At 38.1% G+C, this 13,602-nt stretch overlaps 2 protein-coding genes across 2 annotated transcripts; one reads left to right on the top strand and one right to left on the bottom strand.

The window, feature by feature from the left end:
- Positions 1-4,962: 4,962 nt before the first annotated feature.
- On the top strand, positions 4,963-8,908 carry LOC105040843 (uncharacterized). Its single transcript, XM_010917557.4, has 4 exons — positions 4,963-5,625; positions 6,023-6,094; positions 8,094-8,303; positions 8,522-8,908. Exons 1-4 carry the CDS (start codon positions 5,073-5,075, stop codon positions 8,593-8,595), a joined length of 909 nt encoding a protein of 302 aa, XP_010915859.2. The 5' UTR covers positions 4,963-5,072; the 3' UTR covers positions 8,596-8,908.
- A 457-nt stretch (positions 8,909-9,365) lies between these two features.
- On the bottom strand, positions 9,366-13,207 carry LOC105040844 (rac-like GTP-binding protein 2). Its single transcript, XM_010917558.3, has 9 exons — positions 13,051-13,207; positions 12,739-12,858; positions 12,099-12,186; positions 11,888-11,997; positions 10,746-10,809; positions 10,568-10,632; positions 10,412-10,477; positions 10,068-10,174; positions 9,366-9,661 (listed from the first exon to the last, which is right to left on the bottom strand). Exons 1-9 carry the CDS (start codon positions 13,120-13,122, stop codon positions 9,628-9,630), a joined length of 726 nt encoding a protein of 241 aa, XP_010915860.1. The 5' UTR covers positions 13,123-13,207; the 3' UTR covers positions 9,366-9,627.
- Between the last annotated feature and the right edge of the window lie 395 nt (positions 13,208-13,602).

The following is a 13,602-nucleotide window of genomic DNA, read 5'->3' as shown; positions in this document are numbered from 1 at the left end:
TAAACTCTCACTATAGCACTTTTATATAAGATAAGAGAATGAAGCGAGTGGATATCTGGTGTTCATTTGCTAACTTGTTCCGCATGGTTTGATGCCATCGAGAGCTCAGACTATAGGGTTTTCGATCTACCATAGAGTTCTTTGAGGCAGGCAGGCTCTTTTGCAATGGAAAGGGAAGCCTCACACTATAGCATGTTTGGTGCACTGAATGTGGGCGTCAGTCCATTGTAGACTCACAGGCCGATGCTGCTGTTCTTCTCAGGAAGGTATCGAATCTCATACTTTCTTTTGCTTTCTCTGTTTGTAAGTTGTCCTTGTTAACGGGCTTCCGTGTTACTTGTGTATCTCAATATTGGTAACATACTGAAATAGAATGGACAGCCAACCTTGATAATCTTACTTTGTCTATAATTTTGTGACCAGATGCATAAATATGATTTTTTTTTCAAAAAATTGATCAATGATTGTGCTCTACAAACCCTTAAAATAAAGCTAGGGGAAAAAGATTTCTGTTCAAGAGAAATTCTTTATGCACCACGGGCGATGTAGAAATTCAGTATGGAGCGCATCATTTTATGTGATTGGTCCATGTAGTCATTATTTTTCAATACATATTTAATATATGTAGTTATATTTTTTTATTTAAAAATTTTGTATGACGAAAATAACTCTGCTCTTGAAAAAAATTATGCTATCCTGTGGTATATGATGACTTTCTATATGTAGAATGTCATAATATGGTTCAGAAAATTATGGCATCCTGTGTATATTATGGCATTCTGTATCAAATTATGACTTCCTACATGCAGGATGTCATAATATGGCCCAAGATGTCATAATATGGCCCAAGATATCATAATATAGAAGGGTAATTTTGTCTAACTACTTTCTGACATGCATTTAATGTTTGCAGCTTTATTTTTTTGTTTGAAAATTTTGAATGATGAAAATGCTTCGATTTTTTAGAAAAATTATGACATCCTGCATTACATTATAACATCTTGTGGATAAAAATTATAACTTTTTAGATGTAGAATATTATAATATGGATATAGAATGTTATAATTTTTTCAAAAAATAAAGATATTTTTGTTATTTAAAATTTTAAACTAAAAAGTAAAGCTATAGACATTAAATGTGCATTGAAAAGTAGTAACTATGTGGATCAATCGGATAAGACGGTGCGCTCCACGTCGGATTTTCTATACCGCCCACAGTGCATAAAGAATTTTTCTTCTGTTCAAATGGCAAATGACTTCCAAAAAGGAGAGTGTTCTCATGTCCTGGAGACGAAATGCCCTTTATCCAAGGGTTTCTATATAAAAACTTCTTAGGGGGTGCTTGGTTCGCGACTGAAATCGGAATTGAAATGAAAATCGGAATGGTTTGGAATCAGAATCGAAATGATCAAATTCCTCGATGTGCTTGGTTTCTGATCGAAATCGAAATTGAAATCAGAATTGGAATGAAAATTTAAATATATAGAGAAGAGTAGGGATTGAGTTCTACAAAAATTGGACCATTCTCATTCCATCACAGAATCGAAATAGGAATAAGACTCCTCCCAACCAAATGGTTGGAATGGAAGTCATCCATTCTCATTCTGATTTCAGACCCCCATTCCCTTCAATCAGACATCCTCTTAAATATTTGGAAATATGGAATAGGGGCCTTGGGCGTGTGTTGTGAGTAGTTTCTAGAGGTAATGGAGTTTACATTTTAAAAAGACTTGTTTCTTTAAGTGAAACGTCCTTGCGAATTCTCTCATATACAAGACAAAGGAAACATGCATCAAAGTGAGAGTACATTTCTCAACTTACATCACTAATAATTGCAATAATCCTATCTAAAGCAATGATGTGCTCATCCATCATACACCTTTTTGAGTCGCAGCCTTTCATCTTGAATCAAAGCTATTCACGAAGTACCCCTTGCTCTTGAACCCATCATACATATCCCATTTGCGGAGTATAATTTTATCATTGAATGTCATCAGAGACATCAATCAAATACTCCCTCCTCTTGAATTTTTTTGTTATTACAAAGGAAAGAGGGGCGACCCGCATAGCAATCCCCTATGGATGTGACCATAAAGACCTCCTTCCATCGAGAAATATTCGATTCGAATGACTTTTGCCTTACGGCCGACTCATTCGAGTCATAAGCCTCACCATAGGGCACTCAAAGTGGCCGGTTCTCTCCACCCGAGTCGAGGGGATTCCTCTTCCTCGCATGAATATGTCACCCCTGTGCCAACCAAGTAGACCGGATAGCATTCCCATGTGACCAACCAGAGCATAGAGCATCCACTCCCTCATTTAATCAACACGCACGTGTTTCAAATCCGAGTCCATCACATGAAAACAAAGCCCCGTTCCACTTGGGCTACAGTCCGATCAGCCCCTCCTCTTGAATTAGAGGTGTGCTTGATGTGTCATGTGGAGGGGCTCACATCTGTCCACCACATTGTTTTCTTTCCAATCGATCACACGCATCATATAAGCTGTGTAATTTTTTCAGGGTTGTTCGCATTGTCACTTCCCAGTGGAACTTCAAATTAGTTCCTCCTCTCAAACCGTGGATCAGATGCAAAGCACCTGCCCAGTGTCATTTCATCTGTTAATGGGTGTTTTTTCAAAAAAAAAAATGTTAATATCTGGAAGGTTGGGCTACAGTGGTGACTTGGTATTTTTTCAAACAACGCCTAATGGATCATGCGCGCTTGCTTTGAGTCTGCCACAAATTGAGACATCTTGAGTCATGCTTCAGCCATGATGGTCATTTCAAGAGCATCTTTTTCTTTCATGCTACTCTGATGCATCCCCATCATGGAGTGCCCTGCATGACCTGAGCGATGATCCTGCTGCTCCTGCACATCCCTTTCTTCCTTATGAGCACTCATCATGCCTAGATTTCTGTTACCCTGTCCATAAACTCAGTTTCTTGTTCAAGGTAACCTGGTCAAAATGGAGGCACTTGTATTTGTTGCAGCTTCAAGGTCAAGCAAATTTTACGGGTTTGTTGCTTCTCATTTGACAATTTTGGTGCTTTTCACATATTTTAAAACTTAATGCTAGAATAACTAGAAATTTTGCCGTGTTTTTTATTTTTTCAGATTGTTTCACCCTTCATGGCTGAAGAGTGTTGCCTCTTGTCCTCTAGTAAATTTTTTCTTACATCGTGCAGTTGATTTGGGACGTGATCCGGGCTGGTAAAACTGGTAAGGAGATCTATGAAAAGGCTAGAGGAGGACGTTGGGGAGACTGTAGTGTATGCCTTAAAATTTGATCTGCAAACTGCTGCATTATGATTATCACCTCTCGGTCTCTAGAAGTCATTCCACTTGAAAAGATACAACATTTTAGTGACATATGACTGGAAGCATACCAAGTGGTTCTAATAGTTTATCAGAGGCATGTTAACAGCAGGGCTACATGTTAGCTTTATGCATTTTCTCCTGCCTCTTGCATTACCATATCAGAGAGAATTTGGACAATGCTTGATGATCATGGTTGTGATTCTTACTCTTGCACTCTCTAATTTCACAATTCAGTTCAGCGGTGTGGTAAGATTACATCATTCTTTCGGCGTATGGATGTTTCATTGTCACGAAGTTTTAATCGATAGTATTGCAGTCAAGGACTCGAATGGCTCGGATAAATCAAATGAGTCGGTCTCTGCATCCGCAAGCTTGAGATGTAGGCTGGGTCAACTGTCTGCAAAATATGTGGATACCAACTAGTTGGCAACTGACAATAAGAAGATGCTAATCTATGTTCCAACTTGGGAATTTTATCTGATGCATCTATGACTGTGGAAGTCACGTTCTCCCCTGAAAGAAAAATAATGATGATAGAACGTCAAAATTAGACGGTATGCATGCAGGCCTTGGTGGCGTTAATACCAATGGAGAGTTGTTGATATTTAATTGGTATACAGGCTTGCATTATATATTATTTGATCAAAACGGAAGAAAAAAAAAAAAAGAAATAGGCTGACACAACTTCCGTGGATGAATCATGGATGGTGCCTTATTGCTGGGACGGCAGCCGGTGTATCCATGGGCTTACAAGAGGCACAGGCAGAAGACTAACGTGCACTTCACGGCGCTGAACTTGCGAGAGGCGATCCTTTGACCCCGAAGGCGAAGCAAATGATGCTTAACATTATTGCTCCACCACTGCTCCAAAGAGAAGGTGGTGGGCTTGATGAAATCCTGTATTTGTGTATTAACTTTAAAAAATTTAGATAGTCAAGATATCCATTAAGGATGCATTTGATTTACGATCGGAATTGAAATCGAAATCGAAATCTGAATTGGAATCCGGATGACTCAAAATGGAAGTTGGAATGGCTATATCCTCCAATGCAATTTTGGTTTGAAATTGGAATTAGAATGAGATTTGAATATCAGAAAACTGGAAGAGTTGGGATTGAGTTTTGAGGATTGGAATATTTCTATTTCTTCTTGGAATCGGCATGGGAATAAGAATCTCCCCAACCAAATGATTGGAATAAGAGTCATTCGTTCCTATTCTTATTCTAAAATCTAATATCTCCTAACTAAATATACCTTAATTGTTTTGTTTTATAACCGCTATCATCTACTATTTCCTAATGTGATTTTGGGTTCAATCAATGATACATGGATTCTAATACCCTAAACAAGGTAATGGGGAATGAATTGAGAGAAAGAGAAGTTTTTCTTAGAAGATGAGCTCTTGAAGTCAGCAGTCAAAAGTAAACTAGTGTTGTTGTATCGTGAAGTGATGTCTTCCCGGTGGGACACTCTTGTCGAATAGCCGCTCCAACATTTAAAGTCAGAGATGCCAACCCACTGCGATAAATTGCGGCAGGACGCGGGTAGATTGCTCAAACAATAATCCAACGACTTGCATATATAACGTAGAATCTCATATGAGTCCCATCCAATCTGACATTCCATCCAAGTTCCAATCTCACTGATTAAAACACCCAACTTGCCGACATGCTCACAATCTTCTATTTCGTAGAAAGCTGCAAACATCCCAAATGCCCTCCAACCCAATCCGCAACTACGACTTTTGGAGGGAATGATGGTTGACTTCAAAGTTTCCAACTCAGAGGTCCATGGACGTAAGTTATCCTGGCATCGCTTGGAAAGCGTCTTCATTCCAAATGCTAGAGATATATGCCACACTCAACGAGTCATTGAGGTCAGTGAAAGAAACCATCTTAATTGTGAGCTGCAGCCTGCAATGGGTAGACCTCAGCCTAGCAATGCTCAGCCTGCAGCCATGCAGCTTGGCCATGGCAGTGAGGCTCAGCATGCGATGGGCTCTCCGGTGCAATTCCCTCCGGCTGTGCCGTACACTCCACCGTCGAACAACGATACTCCGCAGCAACTACCGACGGTCATGGGTAACACTCCAGCACCGTACCCTCCTCTGGTAGCACCATATCCTCCACCACCAGCTACCATGCCACAGCATCCTCCAGTTGCCACCGGCACCCCGGTGTCATTCCCTCCGGCAGGGCCGGTCATACCCCAACAACATATGAATGTTGGTGGCTCTCCATATCCTTTGAAGGTCGGGAATCCATGGACAACGGGCCTTTTTGACTGTGACCAGAATTCGACTAATGGTAGGACTGCTCATGAATGGCTGAATTTAGTTTTTCCTTTGCATTACAATGTCTTCCACTTCTTGATGCATAAATTAGCAGCACAGATGATCTGCTATTGCGTTACAATTCATGGTTGTTCAAACTTCAAAGCATAGTCATCCACACAACACTGCAGCAGCAAAGGTACAAAATGAATAATTCACGATTCCACCCATGTCTGAAGTATTGCACCTTACAACCATGTCATGGGAATGGATGGGATGGATTGACCAACACTCTACTTAGACATTGACAGTAGAGCATGCCTGAAGACTTGCCTAACTTTTTGGGCCTACGTAACAAGTTGATCATTTTGTATATAGATTTCTTGTAAGTTTTGTTTATTGATCTACCGGTGGCGTTTTTTGTATTGCAGCTGTGATGACGGCCTTCTTCCCTTGTGTCACGTTCGGGCAGATTGCTGAGATTTTGGACGAGGGGCAAACCAGTAAGTAAAAGCAAATAGTTTTGCGTTTTCAACCAAACTAACGTAAATCTCGGCTCTATGCATATATTGTTGGTGCTAGGCAATGAGATTTTTTTTTTTTTTTAAACTATAAGTGCATGGAATGTAGGAGACGGATTCATATAGCTGATTCCAACTAGTTTTGGATTAAGATTTAGTTGAGTTGAGTTTTTTCCAAAATTTATTGACAAATCTCTGCAGTTCTTGGATAATATGTTCTCTTGGGTTTTGTTTAAAAATTTGTCAAAATAAAAGAACAAACATCGGCGATTCTTAAAACTTTGAAAACAAATGAAAATAGCTTATGAACATTTTAAAGATCTGACATATTAATTATTTTTAAATTTGAACATATTATCAATATAATACTCAAAACATAGAATATTGCACCTAAATTCATAAGTTTACAGTTAAAACATAAAAAATATTTCGTACATGCACAAAAACTGAGATTGTATTCCAATTTTTAGTAACTCATACAGAGCTTTGACAAAGTATTCAAAGAAGTTCCAGAATTATCAGAAAATTGCTACTTTCGTATTAATTCATTGCCATGTATAAGAGATTCACGAGCGGAAAAGACATCAATAATTTGAGAGCTAGGCATGGGACATGGATCTTAGAAATACTAATATGACCAAGTTATCACGCATTCCGGCCTGGATTTATGCAGCTACTCCAAATCCCGCATGTCCCTCAGCATTAATTTCCAACGGGAAGAGAAACAAGAGAAGGAAAAAGAAAAATAGAAAGCCTTCGTTGATGCAAGTCTAGGAGACGACTGCTGAAGTCAGTAACGTCCTCAATAGAGGGGAACTTCTAATTATCTCACCTAATGTATTCCCTCTTTCTAATTTTATGAGTCAAGATCTCATACTTATTTTTTATGGATAAAAAGAAAAAAAAATAGAATATACTAATTTTTTTAATATAAAAAACAGATTTAACATGACTTGTACATTCTTTAGATGTGTGACTCATTTTGGGTAAGTGTATTTCTATTACATAAAACCCCTTTCTAGGAAATACAAATTTATTGAGGCTTTGTCTCTTGATGTGCAATTTTGAGGAAAAAAAAGAGAGACACCAACAGGCTACTAATCTGAATACATATAAATTACTAAAATAATGATGGCAAAAGATCTAAGCCCCAAAATTTCACTGATTGACGAGACTATAGTCATCCATCAACTTCTCTAGAATCACCTTCTCAACCAATCACAAGCTGGCCGGATCCGAATGATTGGCATAAGTTTTTTACAAATTAAATTATTGGGAAAAAGAGGAGGTAAACTTCAACTTCAGAGATTTCATCAATGGATCAGAAGGCCATCATACATCCAGCAGCCTCTTTAGTCAAATTCTCTTATTACTCTTTGATATCTTGCATTCTTGTAATAAAGACAAAAATGATTTCTCATCTTCTTAAATCTTTATACATGAATGAAAAAGGAAAAACAATTATATCATACCAAGAAGAAAGAATTATCTCAATTAAAGTGCGCCTAAAATGTAAAAGATTAGCCAACCTAGAGTGATGCAAACGCAGCAGCTAGAATGCGGAGGCTGTGCATCAATCCATCTGCACTTCATTTATCTACTTCACCACCTGCCTTGTATACTAGGACTGTTCAGTCTACTCATTTTTATTATTTCATCACTTGGTCTAAACAAAATCAGCAGTACAAAACTATCACACTATGATTTCCATGGATGTCTGCATGCGCCAAAACTTAGCAACCATAAGTAAAAAGCCTTATCCCATCTGTTTGGGGTCAAATTTGTTACTCTTTTTGCACCATTTATGGATCCTATTTCTCCATTATCTAAAGGTAAAATCCATTTTGCTAGCAAGTTTAGGAATTCCTTGATAGGCATAGATATTATTAAATTATTCGACAACAATGATCTGATCATATAACTACTTATGCTTTCTAGCTTGTTCTTTGTTATGATTCATGACACAATGAATGTTATGTAGGTTGCACTCTGGGCAGTTTCATGCATGGTTTGCTGTTGCCAGTTCTTGCCTGCTCTATCTTGGGCACCAGTTACCGGCAAAAGGTGAGACAAAAATACAACCTGGTCCAGGCTCCAGCGGAGGATTGGAGTGTCCATCTCTTTTGCCCATACTGTGCCCTTTGCCAGGAATACAGGGAGCTCCAAAACAGAGGAATTGACCCTTCAATAGGTGATCTTCACCTTTCTTTTGTGAACCATGCCTTCACTGGTGATGGCCCAGAAATCTCAATGATCATGTTATCCAAAATATCCAGATAAAGAACAGACCTAGGGCAAACTTCCCTAACTTGCCTAGTCTTTTCAATTAATCTCTTTCCTCCGATACATGTTTCAAGTAGTATTTTATGCAACAAGCTTGTTAAATGTGCTAATGGTTCTTGTTGGCAGGTTGGATGGGTTACCTTGCTCAGCAACAAGAAGCAAACATGATTCCTCCCATGGTGCACTCCATGAATAAGTGAATCCCAAGAAACATATTCGCGAGCAGTTGTTTTATTTTATTTTTCTTGTAATGTGTTTTTTGTTTTCCTTTCAACTTTTAGTCTACTATGCAAGTATTTGTGCATCAGTCACATCGAGTTGATTCTGTATGCATCAGTGCAAGTGTTTGCTGTTTAGTATTCTAGTTCTCAATATCTTGCCCTACTAGTCATTGTGAATATTCTGAGTTGGAATTTGCCTACTTTGATTGAGTTCATTCTTGTTTCCTACACCTGTTGCAGTAGCCGCCATCAGAAGTTTAAATACTAGCAATTTTACAAATTTTGTCTGATATTGTACTCCTGTAACACAAATTACAGTTTATTTGTCTCATTATATCAGTAACTCGTCCTTCATTATATAAGTTGATTGCATCTCATTCAATCCAATCTCCAACATCTCTGTGTTTTCTAGCCTGTATCCATAATTATAACTTCCCCTCCCCCACTTGTTTTCATGGAAAGTTTGTAGATTCTGGTGCATGTTTTTTTATTTATTCTTAGGGAATTTACTGGTTATTTTACCAAGAACCCTCAAAAATTATGAGTAGGCAATTCTGATTTGTGCATCATATGCTCTAGTCCTGTTTTCTTGGTGAGGACCCACCTTTTGCTTTCTGATCTGAGTCCAGCTTGACCAAAATAAATTTCATTTAACATTCATATACTATCTTGACATGAACATCATGTCATCTATGTTCCTATAATAATGTCAAACTATTTACTATTGCATGAATCTCTAACCAAATAACTAGAAAGAACATGAAGCATATAACTTATGAAGATAAAGGATGTTCAGTTCTTACAACAACAACAACAACAACAACAACAACAAAAGAAGGATTCCTTCCATATAAGCATGGGAGAACAAAAAGTTCCCTCTGGCCACAGATAAAACAAATCGCTTGCCTGCTGTCTCACTAGAACTAGAAGACTGATGGTAATATGTTTCAGCTAACATGGACATTAGCACATGTACTTACAAACAAGCCAAAATAAGTCTGCTTTCTTGTACTACGCAACACATGCACTACCACACACGAATCTCCTGCAGAAAAGATGTTAACATATGTGTCATGATAGCTTTGAAAATTTCTACAAGGTTCCTCTAAATTAATGATGCCTTTAGGCTAATCATCTTCAGCGTATCTATACGTTTTATTGTCTTTTAGAAAATCTCAAAGTTAGGAATTCCCAGTCCCAGGATGAAAGAGGATGGCAGTATATTACTCCGAACATAGTACTTCTATAAAAAATTACATCTTCCAACTTCAGGAATCAAAGGGATGTGAAGAACTGTTTAGTTGAGAGAAAAGCAATGGTTGCTTGATGAAATTTATCAATTTTTCAATAAAGTCCATCTCAGGATGAAACAGAAAACTGTGAATATTTTTAGTCCCGAATCTAGAAACTGGTTGTAAGCAAATCAAAGATAATCCCAATCAGCTACTTACCTCATTGAGTAACCAGAGTTTCTTCTAGTTTTCTTCTTCATCATGTTCTTCCTTTGTGGCGGTTGAAGAACCACCTTGATTGCAGTGTCAAAAATAGCCTTGATGTTCTATCCAAACCAAAAACATTTTGTTGAGAAAAGCATCGATATTGAAATGAGAGGGAAAAATAACAGAAAAGTAAAATCTCTCAGACAACGACATTTAGAAGGCTCACTTTTTATTACAAAGCGGTGGGGAGGGATATATACCAAGGTTGGGAAAACTAGAAGAAAGCAACATAATTAAAATATGAAGAAGCCTAACTTCTGTTCATATTTAAAACACTCATCTCTGGAGGAACATGCCTGTTGAGTCTTTGAGCTGCATTCAATGTATGCTGCAGCACCTATGTGTCTTCTAAGTTCTTCCCCCTACACAACAATAATTAGTTGAAATGCCCAACGAATTTTGGTGATTATATGACTAGAACTCTTCTAAGATGACAAACAGATGCCACTTACTTGTGCAGATGTAATCACAGATGCACCTGGATGATCGGCAAGAAATCCTTTATCTTCACGTAGATCTGAGAATATTGAATAACAGGATACCTATGTTGTTAGAGGATGTTGCCTTGTCTTTAAATGCGTCACTATAGCATATAAGCCAAAAATTGTTCAATGCAAAGCGATTACAAACCTAACTTGGCTCCAACTAGAACAACTGGAACATTGGGTGCAAAGCGACGAAGTTCAGGCATCCACTGATCAACGAAAATAAAAAAAAATAACCATCTATCAAGTGTTGTTTATTTAGTGCACAAGCCAAGAAGATAAAAATTTTGATAATAAAGCATCCTTCATTAGTATGTTGATTCTTCGTACTGTCTTAAACAAATAATATGAAGGGGGAAAAAAAAAGAGAGAGAGCTTGATACCCAATCAATGCTGCATAATTCTGTTAATATAGCATGTTACTTCAAAGCAAACTCACAAGCATTGTAATAGATAACAAGAGCATTATGGTGACCAATGAAAAGATATGAAAAGCACATGTTAATCCATATACTTCAAGAGCGAAGTGAAGCATAAATGTGAGAACTTGTGCGGGCATGTGTTTAGTATCACATCGGTTATTCATCAGGGAGATCTTGGGCACTTATATGGGACTTAGAAAACTAAATAATACGTTCCGACCAATCTTTCTAAGTGAGATCCAGGGTTGTTACAAATGGTATCAGAGTGACCCAACCTATGACCTATGTTGACTAGGGTATACTATAGCATGAGCCCATTTGGTTTGACCATAAGTTGATCATGGTGTTTGTGATTGGATTTGAACCTTTAGTTTAGCAAGGATGCCAGGGATTAAATAGGGGAAGAGTGTGAGAACCCATGCGGACATGTTTTTGGTCCCACATTAGTTATTCATTGGGGAGATCTTAGGTTCCTAAGAATTCAAATTATATTTTTCGACTGACCTTTTTAGGTTGGGTTTTGGATTGTTACAATAAACCTTTGACTGGTCATGATTAGGCATTAAACTGAAAGTAGAACAACACTTTATTCAAACAAAATTTTAAACACAGTCAAATTAAAGTTACAGGAAAAGTAGTGTCCAGGATAACTGTGTCAAAGATAGTACAGGATACAGTTAATCAGTCGGCCTTCCCATTTGACCAGGGAAGTACTAAAGATTAAAGACTGAGCTGGGCATCCATCATTTTTACACTTTATTTCAAAATGACAACAAGCCTATTTGCCCAAACACCAGAAATCCAATTCCACAGTAGAAAAGGTGAAAAAAGAGAAAAGGCATTAAAGTGACACATTGATTAATACCTTCTTAAGAACATTCTCATAGCTTGCCCTGCTGATTAATGAGAAAGCCAGAATAAATATGTCTGCTCCTCTGTAACTCAGCGGCCTCAATCTGCTATAATCTTCTTGGCCTGTTAACCAAGACATACCAAAGTGAAGGCATTACAAACTATAAACAAGAAAACAAGGAGCATCAATCCCTTCAAAGAGATTGAATCAATAATCTAAGCACCTGCAGTGTCCCACAATCCCAAGTTGACAATGCTCCCATCCACAGAAACGTTAGCACTGAAGTTGTCAAAGACAGTGGGAACATAATCCTGCTCACAAGAAACAAGTGCATCCTCTATAGTACGAGATTTAGAGAACAAGAATATCTTGTAGTGGGAATGATTCATTAGCTATAGCTTTTAAGATGATATGTAAGGAAACAAGAATATTTAAGATACCAGAAAATTGTAGAAAAAGGGCAATAAAAGGTCAGTATACTCAGATGATAAAAAAACGTTAAAAAAAAATGAAAAATGAAAAACAAGCAACCAAATATTTACTCATCTCGGAAGCCAAACCCAAGGTGGAAGGCAAAATAATAATTACAGAAAAGGAGGAAAGCATGGGATAAACTAATTTAAGAAATATCAGACACCGCTTTTTCAAGGAACATGATGGGAAGAATTAATTTAAATTGTATGGTTAATGAAAAAAAGAGACGTATATAATGTGCGATATCGATATACATCCAAGCATTCCAAACAAAGAAGAGAAAAATGTAAGGGAAAAAAAAAAAGATACCTATACTCATAGTAAAAAATAATAAAAAAAAAAGATAAACTCATTATTTGGAATGAATGGGATGGGGAGGTTAAAAATACGGTTGGGAACTTGTTGCTGGTGTAGCAGATGAGCATGCAAGTCTTCCCAACAGCTCCATCTCCAACAGTCACACATTTTACGAACTTTGGGGCACTCATTTCCTTCACCACCCTCGCTAGCTAGCACAGAAATAGAGCACAACTATCTTAGAAAAATTACAGTCATCAAACAGCTATGGCAGTGTGTGTGTGAGAGAGAGCGAAGCCCTTAATAAGCCAGCTAACCAGGAATTCCCAGAGGGGAGGAGGGGGTTGGACAAGCAAGAGGAGCTGATACAAATGCTATTTTTGTGGGGTTTAGAAAATATATACCGAGGAGGACTTTAGAAGGAGGGGTGGAAGAGGTGCGAGGGAGAGAATCTTCCGCACTTTTTTGGCCCCCATGACTCGCTTCAAAATCTAGCGAGATTTTCCTTTTTCTTTTAACTTTACTTTGAACCCACTGTAGAGAGAGACGTTGGAGAGCGAGGCCACGCCGGCACTAAATGCGGCTCTCCCGGCCGCTGAAGGTCACGTGTGTCTTGGAACGCCATTAGTGCAACATTCACGTGAATTGCACGTACTAAGAAGTCTAGGCGTGAAAGCCATGGACAAGGAACAACCTGACACATGGCATACGCGGGGGTGCAATTCGACGAGACACCTAGCAATGCAGCTGCTTTGCTTGTTTTGTGTCATAACACGTAGCAGTCGAGCAATTGTTGGCCCTCCTTCCAAGGTATGGCTCGTTAAACTAAATGAAATGATTTGGTTCCCTAGCTTTTTTGTTTCAAACGACCAAAAAGAAAGTATAAATCTTTCAACGTGCTTAGGATATGGTAACGTGAAAATTGGAACGGTATGTTTGGATGCTTGAAATGACGT

This window comes from Elaeis guineensis, chromosome 3 (genome assembly GCF_000442705.2).
Source record: "Elaeis guineensis isolate ETL-2024a chromosome 3, EG11, whole genome shotgun sequence".
NCBI lineage: Eukaryota > Viridiplantae > Streptophyta > Magnoliopsida > Arecales > Arecaceae > Elaeis > Elaeis guineensis.
Note: the sequence above shows the minus strand (reverse complement) of the source record. Positions and strands in the feature narration are given on the sequence as shown.

Coding starts and splice junctions, on each gene's coding strand:
- LOC105040844 (XM_010917558.3), bottom strand. CDS start 13,122: ATGGGGGCCAAAAAAGTGCGGAAGATTCTCTCCCTCGCACCTCTTCCA. Junction 12,859..13,050: donor TCCTTCTAAAGTCCTCCTCG/GTATATATTTTC, acceptor TTTCTGTGCTAG/CTAGCGAGGGTGGTGAAGGA. Junction 10,478..10,567: donor CTGTGATTACATCTGCACAA/GTAAGTGGCATC, acceptor ATTGTTGTGTAG/GGGGAAGAACTTAGAAGACA.
- LOC105040843 (XM_010917557.4), top strand. CDS start 5,073: ATGATGGTTGACTTCAAAGTTTCCAACTCAGAGGTCCATGGACGTAAG. Junction 5,626..6,022: donor TGACCAGAATTCGACTAATG/GTAGGACTGCTC, acceptor TTTGTATTGCAG/CTGTGATGACGGCCTTCTTC. Junction 8,304..8,521: donor AGGAATTGACCCTTCAATAG/GTGATCTTCACC, acceptor TCTTGTTGGCAG/GTTGGATGGGTTACCTTGCT.